Source organism: Lepidothrix coronata, unplaced genomic scaffold, assembly GCF_001604755.1.
Source record: "Lepidothrix coronata isolate B3197 unplaced genomic scaffold, Lepidothrix_coronata-1.0 Scaffold62, whole genome shotgun sequence".
NCBI classification, from domain to species: Eukaryota; Metazoa; Chordata; class Aves; order Passeriformes; family Pipridae; genus Lepidothrix; species Lepidothrix coronata.
In genome coordinates, this window is record NW_016690242.1 from 2671862 (window position 1) to 2685074 (window position 13213).

The 13213-nt window shown below is 40.5% G+C and overlaps 1 protein-coding gene across 2 annotated transcripts in view; it reads left to right on the plus strand.

Moving 5' to 3' along the window:
* LOC108498702 (probable acyl-CoA dehydrogenase 6) overlaps positions 1-13137 on the plus strand; it is a 78400-nt gene extending 65263 nt beyond the window's left edge. The window contains exons 7-10 of one of the 2 annotated variants that reach the window (XR_001875271.1): positions 5536-5697; positions 5836-5986; positions 12311-12464; positions 12892-13137. Coding sequence is in view for 1 of the 2 variants with exons in the window: in XM_017817725.1 (XP_017673214.1) it covers positions 5536-5697; positions 5836-5986; positions 12311-12401 (404 nt within the window). In the remaining variant the exon portion in view is untranslated. Of the gene's footprint in view, positions 1-5535; positions 5698-5835; positions 5987-12310 lie in introns of both variants that reach the window. The other variant, XM_017817725.1, reaches the window with a different exon arrangement.
* The last annotated feature ends 76 nt before the right edge of the window (positions 13138-13213 follow it).

Genomic DNA, 13213 nt, shown 5'->3' on the forward strand with positions numbered 1-13213 from the left:
CTACAGCACCAAATTCCTTTCTCTGAAATTATGTTTTCAGAGTTTCTGTTACTCAGAACTCAGGCAGTACTCAAATCCATGTACTTGAGTTGTGGATATTCCAGAAAACCAGATCGAAGTGTGGATAGTCCATTTTCAACCTCCAAACTTTCCCCCTATCCACCAGTGTTTGCTTCTTGAAGTTAAATATAACGTGGTTCACAGTAAGAAAATTGGTCCTCTTTAAATTTTGGGGTTGTCTTAATCATGTCACTGTATTTGTGCTCTTGCGCATTCCCGTCTCTACTGTCTGTGTGTGGCTGGGGAATTTGGAATACTAAGAAGTGGTGTTTTGATTCAGTGAGCAAATAAAAAATGACTCTCTGTTTTGAGTTGATCCCAGACCAAATATTTTGGAGTTCAAATGCTTTAAAACAAAAATCTTTGGTTTGAGAGCCTGAGAGTAGTTTTAGCAAAGGACAGGAGGTTACACTTGCAAGGGATGTCACTGCAGGCTCAGGCAAGCCAGAGATGTGATCCTACCACTGGTCCTGTTTTAATCAAGGAGTACGCAGACTGCAAGGATGTGCATTGTGCATTTTTATGCTTGGTTTGAAGTCTAAATTAAACAAACCATCAGAAGCTCTGAGTTTCAGTGAGTCTCCCCAGGCAGCAGAGTAGCTCGCAGCATTAGTCATGCCCCAGGCAAAAGTGATGCGCACTAACAGCGTTGACACACAAAGCCTGGCAGGTTAGATCACTCCTGTTAAAACCACTGACAGCTTGGTACTGTCCAGCCTTGCACAACTGCCTGGCAGTCACCATGCTCTGCCAGGAAATGGGACACAAGATTTCAATTCTTCTTTTTCCCTAGAACAACCCAGTGGAAGCAGGTGAACCCTTACATTGGATGAGCAGCCTGGGAAGGCCAGGGAGAGGCCATCAGGGAGGAAGAGCCTTGGAGCTCACCAAGAGAGAGGGATCTGCCTCCTACAGTGTGCTGGCTACTGTGTTATACCTTGCTGAGCCCCCTGCTTTTGCTTTTATCCACTCTCTGATATAAAATGCATGAAAGCACTGGGAGCAGGGACAAGACCTATGGTTTAGGCAGAGTTCCAAACTTTGGGGGTAACCATTTGTGGTAAACTAGAAACCCTTGTTTAGAAGGGAGCCCAATATTTGATCAGTGAGATTTGTTACACCACAACATCTAGCTGTTAACTTCCACTCCTTCAAATAGTTTTACCTATGTCCAACCACGAGTGTTTCACTGAAGGCTCTCAGATGTGCAAAACAATGTACGTGCCTTCAGTAGTTTTGTGATTAGGTCTGCACGTTTAATCCTCATCGTCACTTCTTCCGCTCAGAATGATGTTTCCATTCCTTCCCAGTTCATGGCTATTCATGCGACACTGAAAATTGTCAGTCTGCTTTTAAACACTTTCCAGATCAGTCCTGGCATCCTCACTTTCACTGCTTTCTAAAACTTGGAGAAGGCAGTTGATCACCATTCTTGTCCACCTTTCGTTTTTGGGTGTAGTTTTGTTGTGTTTGGTTTTTCTTTGTTGTGGGTGGGGTTTTTTGGTTTGGTTGGTTGTTTTTTATGTATTTTTAGTTTCAAGTACCATGTGCCCCAGCCTTCTCTTTATTAATTATATTCTTTGTGGCCAGTTTCCTTCTTCGCTGATTTTTTTTCTTTTAAAATGTATTTTTGGTTGAACAGATTTAAAATACAGATGGAAAACTAACTTCCTGGAATCGCAAAATTTGGTTCCAGGTGTGGTCTTTCCTTCTGAGTGACACATTATCAAAGACATTGGTCAAAGTCGCAGTGTTTCTTGCTTCATGGAAAGAGAAGAGCTGCCACATGTGTCTGCCATGTTGTGACACTTGGTAAATACTGTCCATTTGAGGACCTGTTGCACTGATCACAGGAAAAGAATGTTGCTATGACAAGAAAGCAAACAGTTGTTCTGTGAATTGCTTAACTTGGAGACAAAGAGGGTGTCTCAGTGTCCGTGAGAGAGCAGAATGGTGCTTTTGTAATTACTTCTATCTGCTCCTGCAATCTCAATTTTACGAGCACCATTGAGTCATGGCCAGTAACCAGGATGACAGGTCCTTTTGCATGGNTCTAATTACTTCTATCTGCTCCTGCAATCTCAATTTTACGAGCACCATTGAGTCATGGCCAGTAACCAGGATGACAGGTCCTTTTGCATGGGCAACACATGTCCTTAAGAGACAGATTGCTCAGCTTAAGAGCTCACTGGACATCTCACTACAGCCACAACCTAAGAAAAATAAATCTATTTCCTTTTCTTTTGAGAGGAAACATAGCAAAGCAAAGCATCTTTACATTGAGAAGAAGTTTCAAGTGGAAAAATATAAGTTGGATGGAGGGAGGTATGAGGAAAAGATTATTCTGCATTTGGCAACTTCAAGTGCTTTCACAATTCTCAGCTGTGTGGTAGATCACATATGTCCTGCATATGCTGTCAGGTGAAACCCATGGGGCTACATTTGTCTGATGATGTGGAGAACACTTTATGATGAAAAATGGAAACAAATATACAGGGGAAAAAAATTCTCAGGGAAAATGGGTTTCAGTGTCGTGAATGTTTCAGTGTTTCTCTGTACTGGTATGACCGGTAAAGTATTGTGTGCTGTTATGTTGCACAAGAGTGTTGGCCATCATGGTATTCGTGATCTGCTGCATTTCATTGCTGTTTGCTGCGCAGCTAGACCTTGCCATGTAAGAGCTGTGTTCATAGCTCTAAATACCTGTAGTCATATCATCACAGAATAGTTCGTGTTGGAAGGGACCTTTAAAGACCATCAAGTCCAACATCTTGCACTAGACCAGGTTGCTCAGAGCCTCATCCAACCTCCTTGTTGGGATGGGACATCCACAATTTCTCTGGGCAAACTGTTCACCACTTTCATCATAAGGATTTCTTAGACTCATAGAATGATAAAATGGCTTGAGTTGGAAGGGACCTTAAAGATCATCTAGTTCCTACTCCAATACCATTCTTCCTTATGTTCAATCTAAATTTACTCTCTTTCAGCTTAAAACCAGTGCCCCTTATTCTGTCACTATTTCTGGTAAAAAGTTGCAGTCTTTCTTGCAAGCTCCCTTTATATATGGAAAGGCTGCAGTAAGGTCTCCCCAGAGCCTTCACTGCTCCAGGCTGAACAACCCCTACTCTCTCAGCCTGTTCTCATGGGAGAAATGCTCCATCCCTTTAATCTTCTTCAGGATCCTCCTTTGGACCTGCTCCAACAGCTCAGTGTCTGCTTTGTACTGTGGGCTCCAGCTCTGGATGCAGGTGGGGTCTCAGAAGAATGGAGTAGAGGAGGAGAATCACCTCCCTTGACCTGGTGGCCATGCTGCTTTTGATGCAGCCCAGGGCAATCCTAAGAAGATTTTCTCTGTTTATTTCTGTGTGCAAATGGCAGTTCCTGGAAAAAGCAGAAAGGCAGCTAAGGAAATAGGAGGTTGGATCAGCAGGGGCAGGAAGGAGGCAGTGAAGTGGAGAGGTGGACACTGTGGAGAGGTGGACACTATGGGAGCAGTTTTCTCAGGAACCCGGTCTGAGCCATGATGCATGGTGACAGCCTGAGCAGAGATGGGCCAAAGCCCCTTCATGATCTTCAGATCTTTTGCAAGCAGGACCTAAACAGTTTTTGTTCTGTTCCCTCCCATCTGGTCCTGCTCCTTCCTCCTCTTTGTTGTTTCCCATCTCCTCTTTCCCTGGTGCTGGATGCTGGGAACCACACAAGCTGTGCTAGAGCACCTTGCTCTGACAGATCAACTAAAGATTGTCCTTATCCCTACCGCCTTCCTTCTGCTCTCCTAGCACTGGCATGTACAGTTTAGTTTCCCTCCCAGCAGCTCAGACTCATCTGTATGCTTCCCAGGTTTTGGTCTGGGGGCAGGGGACAAGGGGTACCTGGACATTCCTTCCTGTTTCTTTAGCATCTTTCAAGCTGGAGACCATAAAAATACAAGTGAAAAAGCTGTTGGTATTATACATGCCACAGTGTTGTGTGACATAATCCTTTGGAATAACAATATTTCTGTTCAAGAGATGTTCCTGAAAACAGAAATTTAGTTTCCTGTCCAGAAAACCAGCATTAGTGTGGCAGCATAGTGTAATAACACAGAAGAAATGAGGACATTACTGTATATGCTCTTTTGAAAAATAAGCACTGAGGCTAGTTGTATGAGAAAGAAAGGGAAAATACTTAGGAAATGACAAAAGCTGATGATTATGGAATGTGGGGACATCACGTGAAAAATGGTGCTCTGTGGAAGAGCTGGTAAATGATCATGGCACGAGGAAATTGGTGGGATGTGGAGTCTGCATATGAGAGTAGAACAGAGATGAAATTTAAATAGAGGTGGTCTTGAAAGCAATGCAAAAAGGAATATGGAACCACATCAGGCTCCTGTAAGGGACTCTCATGTGAGTAACTGACAGGTAGGAAAAGGGATTTTGTAGTACTCCAGGGCTCGGTTCTATTTTGCATTTCAGATTCAGAGTTTTGTGGTTTAGACTCTAAATGTAAATTGAGGTGGATATGCATATTTTGAAAAGAGAAAATGTGACCCTTCTTACACAGATGGATTTGTGAACTGTCACTGCTCCTTGCCATAGGGACATGGGCCCACATTTGCCAAACAAATTTCTCCACATATTCAGCACCTGCTCTTATCCTAGCTAAGCTGCAAGAGACTGATAGCCTAGTCCTTCACTTCAAGGCTGGCCTTGGAAAAGAAACTTCTCCCTTTTCTTCTTGTTTAAAATGGGGTGTCTTTCAGTTTGCGCAAAGAGAAGCAGCAAACTTCTTTGCTTTAAAGCAAACTCTTGCTTTAAAGCAGCATCTGCCATCTCTCTAACCTGTTTTCCAGCAGTATCCTATTTTGATTCTGTTCCCATTAGAAGAACTATTTAACATTTATTAAAAGTGGCTGTGAATCTTTTCCCTTCCTTTCTATGCTGGAATCCAATTACAGAATGCAGATATAATAAGCAGTAAATTTGTGTTCCTTGATCTTGGAATAGGTTTCTGCCTTCTCCCTGAAAGCTTCCTGCAATTTACATTTCTACAGCATCCCTCACTGAGCACACTACATTGTCTGCCTTCAGATTTTTTCAGGGATTGTAACAAACCCTCAGGACACAGGCAGAATGGAAAGTAGGAGTTACCACAGGCTTTTGCTAAGGCCCCAAATGAGGCATTAAGGATAAAGTTTACATACTCATCATGATGTACTGCTTTCTATGACTTTCCTTCCCTTCTATCCACCTCCCTTGATTCTCCTCCAAGTTTTGGCAGTTTGGGGCTCAGGTGAGATAGATGTCTTTAAGGTACAAGGAGGGCTTTTTTCAGAATTGAAGTTGCACCCCAACTAAGTGTGTAGAACAACTTGCTTTAGAAAACCTAATGTATTGGTTATACAATGTGAGAAAAACGTCTTTTTCAACAAGAAGCTGAACAACAGATCTGGCTAAAACCATGTCTTGTTCTGTGCTTTGCTTCTTCAAGTCCTGACACCACTGGAAACTATAATACAAGAAACTATCGACTACACCCGCCAGCGGAAGGTGTTTGACCAGTCTGTCCTGCACAACCAAACCGTGCACTTCCGCCTGGCCGAGCTGGCAACCGAAGTGGAGCTCCTTCGCTCTCTGCTGCACCGTGCTGTTGGTGAGCTCCCACATCTGCCTTCCCAGATGTGCTTCTCTTCATGCAAAGAATCTTGTCAGGCTAAAGCAACACAGGGAGGTGCTTTCCAGAGAGGTAGGTGTGGCCAGTGACTCCTTTTTATCCTCTTTTTTTTATTAGCTCTGTATGTAGAAGGAAATGACGTGACAAAATATGCTTCCATGGCTAAGCTAAAGGCAGGACGTCTGGCCCGTGAAGTGACTGACAGCTGTCTCCAGTTTTGGGGAGGAATGGGATTCACCAGTGAAGTTCTGGTGAGCAGGTTTTACAGGTAAGCAAGTGGTGAAATTTGGCCTCTTAAACATCCTGCTAGAAGATAACCTACTTGAAAAGGGCACCAGCTCCCAGCCAGTGTGAACGGTGTTGTTCTATGGAATGGTACGTCGCTGATGTGCGTTGTGGATGCAAGGACACACAGTGCAATTGATTTTGGGGTGATGTGTGTCACGACACAGGCTGACTATTCCTTTGCCAGATCTTGGCTTTGCATTACGATTGTGAAGTCTGAACTATCCACAGGTTGGCTTAGATGTCAAATAAACTCAATATTTTCCCTGATGGTCCTCTGGTAAATGCCAGACAGTAGAACAAAGGAAAAAAGGGCTAGCAGCAAGTGATTTTTTCTTTTCTCATTGCTTTTTGTTTGCTTGTAGTCTTGATTATAAGGACAGAAATAAACCAGAAGCTTTCTTCCAAAATGAATGAAAATCAGCTTTATCTTTTTCCCCACATGTGTGTGAAACTGGAGTTCCCCACTTGTCTTCTGCAGTTGTCTTTTCTGATAGCAGTCTCCACCTGGTTAGTCACACCAAATACTGTGTGAGACCTATGAGACAGGTAGTTGCTTCCAGCAAGTTGTTAGACCATTAAAATGGTACAGAGGCCTTTTTGCAAATTAATTGAAGTCCCTTCAAATTTTACTCTATATCTACTTAGAGCATAATTCTCTCTAAGCAAACAGCTTTCTTGGTAGCTTCAGGAAAGTTCTGGCTCCAGTGTCTTATGTTCTGTAGATGGACCAAAATGCAACTTGAATTTTCTTGCACTCAGCCCTTACATACAAAATACCTAATCAAAGGTTAGCAAAATAAGTGGTTTAGCTAGTTGAAAGTTTTGGTAAATGTATCTGTGTAAAGTGAGAGCAGAACACTCAAAAAAATCTGCAAAAACCTTGTTTCTTCTTAGAAGGTTGAGTTACTTTTTCTATTTTTAATAGCATTTTATGAATAAGAATGCCATTGTAGTAAATCAGAGAGAACCTCAACATTTTTTGACTTGTGGATTCCTGAAATTTCCTAGTGAAGGTACAGACTGTTTTATGGTGGTGGTTTTAAGCCAGCTTTCATTATGATGGTTTTTCTTAGTTATGTTATTCACAGCCTCTATTAACAGCTAATGGTCCCCGGTGATGGAGGTGTTAAAAGCTACTGCAGTAGGCACTCTGAATAAAATGAATCTCTGTCTTGAAGCACTTACTGTAAATGTTGTAGTCTGTACAGATTAATGTGTATGTGCTTATATATAGCTTTGTCTTAAGATTTCCTAGCCCAGCATAGCATTGCTAACTGTGAGCAGAGGTTTTCTCTGTGGATTCCAGAGTGGTTTCCAAGTACACCAGCACAGTCACATTTTTCTTGAGGAGAAATCCAGAATGTTTCCTATTGGTATACATGATCAGCTGGCTAAAGAAATGTATCTTTCTGCCTCTAACACAAACACCTTTATAAATGAGGCTGAAGGTGGATAAGATATTTATACTCTAAACTGTTCTGTGAATCAGTAAAATTCCATCATTGAGTAACCAAAGGTCCAGGAAAGGACAAGTAGAGTATTACCTAAATAAACAATTACAAGTTCAAGTGAGAATCTTGTTAATCTGTAACGATAAGCAATGCAGCAACTTTCCCAAATCTGTTCTTTTCAGTACAGCAGTTTGAGTAACCATTCACGTCACTGTGATATTTCTTAAGTAGTAGCAGTAAAACTGCACAGCATGACATCTAGTCCTAATGCACAAATATTTTTGTAGCATAATCCTCACAAAGTTTCCAAGGAAATGTTGCATAGTCTTTGACATGTTGGGCTCAAAAACTTCTGAAAGAACACACAGCACAATGCATGGTTAGTGCATGAAGTCTTTGAATTTTAGTTATTACTGTCGGACAGAGATAATTAACAGAAATGGAACAAAACTGTTTGCCAGATTACTTTATTCATTTCTGTAATTTTAATCATGAGTATTCTAAACCTTGTAGAAAAACTGACATTTCTTAAGTGCAGTATTCTCTAGAAGGCATAAAGAGAGCTGCTTCACCATGTAGGTGTCTATACTGGGGCTGATTTTATATATGTAAATGTTTATTTTCAGTTGTATGAATTCTGATAAGGAGAATGGGTTTTTTTAAAAAAGTTTAGAGCCCAAATATCAAAGGGTATCATAGAAAAATAAAAGCCAATATAAAAGCCAATATTAAAACCATGAAGAATGGACTTTCCAGTATATACCCTACTAGCAGGATTCTAGAGAAGGAGAGCACTAGCCTGGAGTCATGATTGTTTATTTTTCTCTCCCTTGTCTGAAAGGCCTCAAAGCCATCATGACTTGGGAAAAATCAGTTATTGAACAAACCCATCATCTATATGAAAACCCCAGTTTATGAGAGATCAAAGGGAAGAAACCTTCTAGTAGCAAGTTTATTGCAATTTTTCCAATTTAAAGAGTTTTTAAAAATTTCAGGTAGTGATCTAATAGTGATTATAATACTAATTATGTACACTTCAATTGTTATAGGAAGAACTTGTGTGGCCTTCTTAAAAGAGTTGATTTTTTTTTTTAAATTAAGATTGTGACTAATGTTACTAATCACCATGTCTAACTGCTGCCAGTTCTTACAAGTTTTACTCTTGTGGGCTGTGATGGGGAGAATGCTACCATTTCTTTACTTGCTGCATTGTGAAAGAATCAAGAAAGCAGCAGTGAAAAATATTGACTATTCATGTGAAATAGAAGTGTAAGTAGCATTGCAAATGCACACAGCTGCAGAACAAACAGATTTCAATTTTCCCCTGTTATTGCAATATGAAGTTCTACCTGTAACTGAGGATAGTTAAAAAAACAAACTTCTGTACAGTTTTAAGTGGATTTTTTTATAAGTAATGATTTCCTTCTGGTTTTGTATCCTTCACATATTTAAAAAGTAATTTGAAATATTTTATTCATTTTATTTTGTTGTTTCTAGTCTTTCTTTACAAAGAATCTCTAAACTTGAGTGAGTCTAGACAATTGGGGTTTTTTAATCAGTTTTTGTCATTATAACCATTTATGGTTGTACCAAACAAAATGAAACCTATCCATCCATTTCTGCTGACAAAAACAATTTGCTTTGAAGTCTGTAGCTAATTGTTGAGATAAGGCTTAATATCAGTTTCTGTCATCTGTGAAACAAAATCTGTAGTTTCAGCCTTTTTCTGCAGAGGCTTTGAGACAGACAGATGCCTGTCTACCACTTTGTTTAACTTTTATGAGTATCTTGACAGGGAATTTAGGAGATAAAGCACATGACACCTAGCTCTAAGATGGCAAATCAAAGCAAGCAACTGTACAGTGATGACTTTACAGCAGAGCTACACTCCAGAGCAGGCCAAGGTGATGCCCATTTCTTCAGCTAGGTCTTCAGAATGTCCCTAAATGGAAAGAGCAGGGCCATGGGAACTAGCAGGCACAGCCTCGGGTGTCTGGGCTGTGGCAGCCTGGCCAGAGACCTGCTGTACTGAGTGGCATCAGCTCAAACTTCTCCCTGTGGATCAGTCTCCTTTAGATTCTGCTTGATTTGGACAGCCTATAGGCAAACTAGCTGAGTCTGAAAATTGAAGAAATCACAAAATATTAAGCTTGAGGGTGCATCAGTATATTTTGTGGAGAAAAATCTTGCCAGTAATGCAACCTAAAAATAGTAATTGTTGAGAAAAAAAGGGTAAACATTTTGTAATCAAGTGCAATTTGTGCTGAAAAGAAGCAGTGTAAAAAATGTCCTTCTGGGAAGCAGTGCTACTCTAAGCCACATAAACCTTGGTATGGATTTACCAATGGCCTCCTAACCATTGGAGGGAAGCAGAGAGCACCACTCCTGAGGGACTACTGCCATGAAGGCAGGCTACTAGGGAAAACCAGGGCTCGAGTCACCAAAACTTGCTGCTTGCTTTACAGGCAGTGTAATGGACATGGCTTAGCTTGTGCAAAGCAAAGGCTGAATGGCCCTCAGAACGCAGAGGGGTCAACAACAGCCAACAGAGTTATGTTAAACTGCAGACTGTATTGGATTATACTACTCAGAAACACATCCAGGCTGTAAATTAGAGGGTTCCTAATCATTAGAATAACTTTGTTATCTGACAGCCTTCAAATTAGGATAGTCCAAGATTAAAGGGAGCTTGTTTTTTCTCCTCAAAGCAGTGCTTGACACATTTCTGAAGGCTATATGACATTACCTATGGAGATGGGAAACATGATTTGACAACACAGAGGGTTCTTTTTGCTACATAACTAGAAATCATTGATAACCTGGATTGAGTGGGAATGGCTCCTTACGCTCCCTCATAAGTGCAGTTTTTTAACTTGGCTTTTAAGAATTTTTTCTCTGTCAAAAAGTTGGATTACTTTTTTAACATTTACATCTCTTGATTTGGTTGACTAGGATAAGTCTTATAATCTATAGTATCAGATGCATGGCATTTCCCGAATGAGAAGAAACTCTTTGCAGGGAGTGTTTTAGAGGGATAGAACACAGTAGCTGGATTTTTCTCTTTCCTCAGGCTAACTCCCATTCTCTCAGCATTCAACAAGCAGCTAGAGGTTTGGTTCCTCACAATGACACCTTCACAAAACTGCATGGTGTATTGCAGGCTGGTTCCTAACTGTCCTTGGTCAGGGTGAAGCCATGACAGGTCGGTGCTCACCTCAGTGGGGCTGTAGTAGAGCAGGACTTGCTGCTCTGTCATGAGGCAGTAACAAGGCGATGGAGAAATCAGAAAGCAAAGTGTCACTGTGCCAGGAAAGATTCTAGAGGTAGCTTAAGTAAAGCAATTAAGTTCTAATATTTATAGGTATTAAAATATTTATGTGCCATATTAACTATGCATTATTGATATAATATAAACTATCAAACCAAAAGCATACAATAAATAGCTGATATAAAAGCTTACTTTACTATGTCCTCTTTCCCGGCTTCCTTGCAGTTCCTGGCAGGATAGCTGGTCCTATGATTTTGTTTTCTTATTCTGAAAGCCTCTTTCCCAGAAGAGGGTTGCTAGATTAAAAATCACTTGAGTCTTTTGTCATCTTGATCTGGTTAAATTAGGAGAAACCTTCCACCCTGTCTCCCCAGGAGAGAGATCACCATTAGTCACTTCTCTGTAGATTATATAAGAAATACTCCTTATCTCACTCCTACAAAAACATAATTACTAGCAACTTTGTAAAGACACACACATGCACAAAACATATGTGAAAGGTGTTTTATTTTTTTAAAACGTGTCTTTATACATGACAACCTGACTTTTCTGTCACACACACCACCAAAACCACTGCCCATTTCTAACATCTTATAAACAAGCCACGTGTCCAGGACTCCTGCTGCAAATGGAGGATTCTTACCGGCATCACAGAGGAGTCCTAAGGATTAGTTACTTGCTGGTGCTACAGTGAAGATGCAAAATGCTGAGCATGGGCAGGGGCTTTCTGCAGCTTGACAAAGCAGACAACACTGCAGCACTAAGAACAAGTAACCTACCGCTGTTCCAGCTCCGCAGCCTTCAACAAGGCCTGTAGGAAGGTGGGGAATCTTCAGATTATTAAGTAGAAGTAGTTTAGAACTGTTTTGGTAGGTTTTTTTGTTGACGATGGTGGTTTTTAATTCTCCCCAAAGGAGAAAAGAAATTTGTGAGTAAAGTTGCTTGAGGTTGCAGCATTTTGCAATCTGGCTAGCACAGGAAATTTAGGCAATACTGTTAGGGATGACTCAGTGATGTTAATGGCAGGTTTTAAATGACTGTGATTAGATATATCAAACTGAAAGCAAATATTCCTGGAGCAGCCATTCCTTTTTAAAGCACAGCAGATTTACAGACTATATAAAACTAAACTAGAATACTATACAACACTATACCGCTATATAATATATCTGTGTTCTGCTAGGTCTCACATTAGCCATTAGGGAGACCAGGATGCTTACTGGTTAAAAAACCTGAATGAAAATTGTACCCTCTCTGTACGATTCTCGTGTACTGATTGACTCTTATTTACCACACAGTTCATCAAAGTTAAGGGCTGCAACACTTTTTGCTGCTGGCCCTGGAAAAACTCCCTCCCCTCTTAAAATTCAACTGCAGGTTTAGGCACCTACCGCTTTGGGAGAGGACCAGCAGGGATATTGAGGGAAGTATCACAGACCACCTCCCCAGGAGGAGGCAGTGGATGAGGTGTTCTGCAGGCATCTGGAATTAGTATGACACATGAAGGTAATCTCATCAGGTTTCCCAGCAGAAAACCATCAGAATAGCATGCACATGTTTAAATCTACTCTTTATATTTCTACAGAGACTTGAGATTGATGTCAATAGGAGGTGGGACAGATGAAACCATGCTTTCCATCATATGCAAATACATGGAAATACTTCCAAGCAAGTGAAACAGCTCCACTCTTTCTGGAAAATTAGGACAGCAAGAGCATGGCTCGTGCTGCACACTGAAGGTAAACAGCCAGTACATTTTGAGTAGAAAACTTAATGGTAATTTTGTCATCAAAATGCACATCCAGGTCTTTCAGCATTACCATTCTATGTGTTCTCCAATGTCAAAATTCTGTTGATATAGAGCAGCCTGAGAGAATGCAGCCTCCTGCAAGGTATTTTTCCATTTTTTCAGTAGGTTACTGAAGTTTTTCAAGGATCCATGCTAAGCACACAGAAAAAATGTGTTCTTTAATCAAACTTTATCTACATTTTAGAGCATCTATGCCACCAATTAAGAAACAGAACTTCTATATGGATACAGCTACGATTTCATTAGTAGTTTAATCTAACTTCAGCGTAGCTTTGCTTTTAAGACCTGTAATTAAGGCACAAATGATTCTCTGCCATGTCCAAATACTAGAACAGTGCCTTTGCTCTCAATTACAGGTACCTTCCCTATCTTTCACTTTTAGCAAGCAATCATGACAATGAGCTGTGTCATCTTTGCCAAGTTCACATCAACTCTGTCATGGATGTTTGGTGATGAGAGTAGTGGTTGATTTTTATTTGCAGAATTCCATAAACAACTCTTTAATTGTATCTGAAGATTTTGGAGGCCTGAACTTCAGCAGCAAAGTATCATGTTTTGTGCGTAATTATTAAAGAAAAATATTAAACGTGTTAATATGAAAATTGCGTGTAATTACTTAAACTCTTCCTAAAACAGTCATTTAAGCCAGAAGAGACAGCCTGTATTATAGATTTAAAA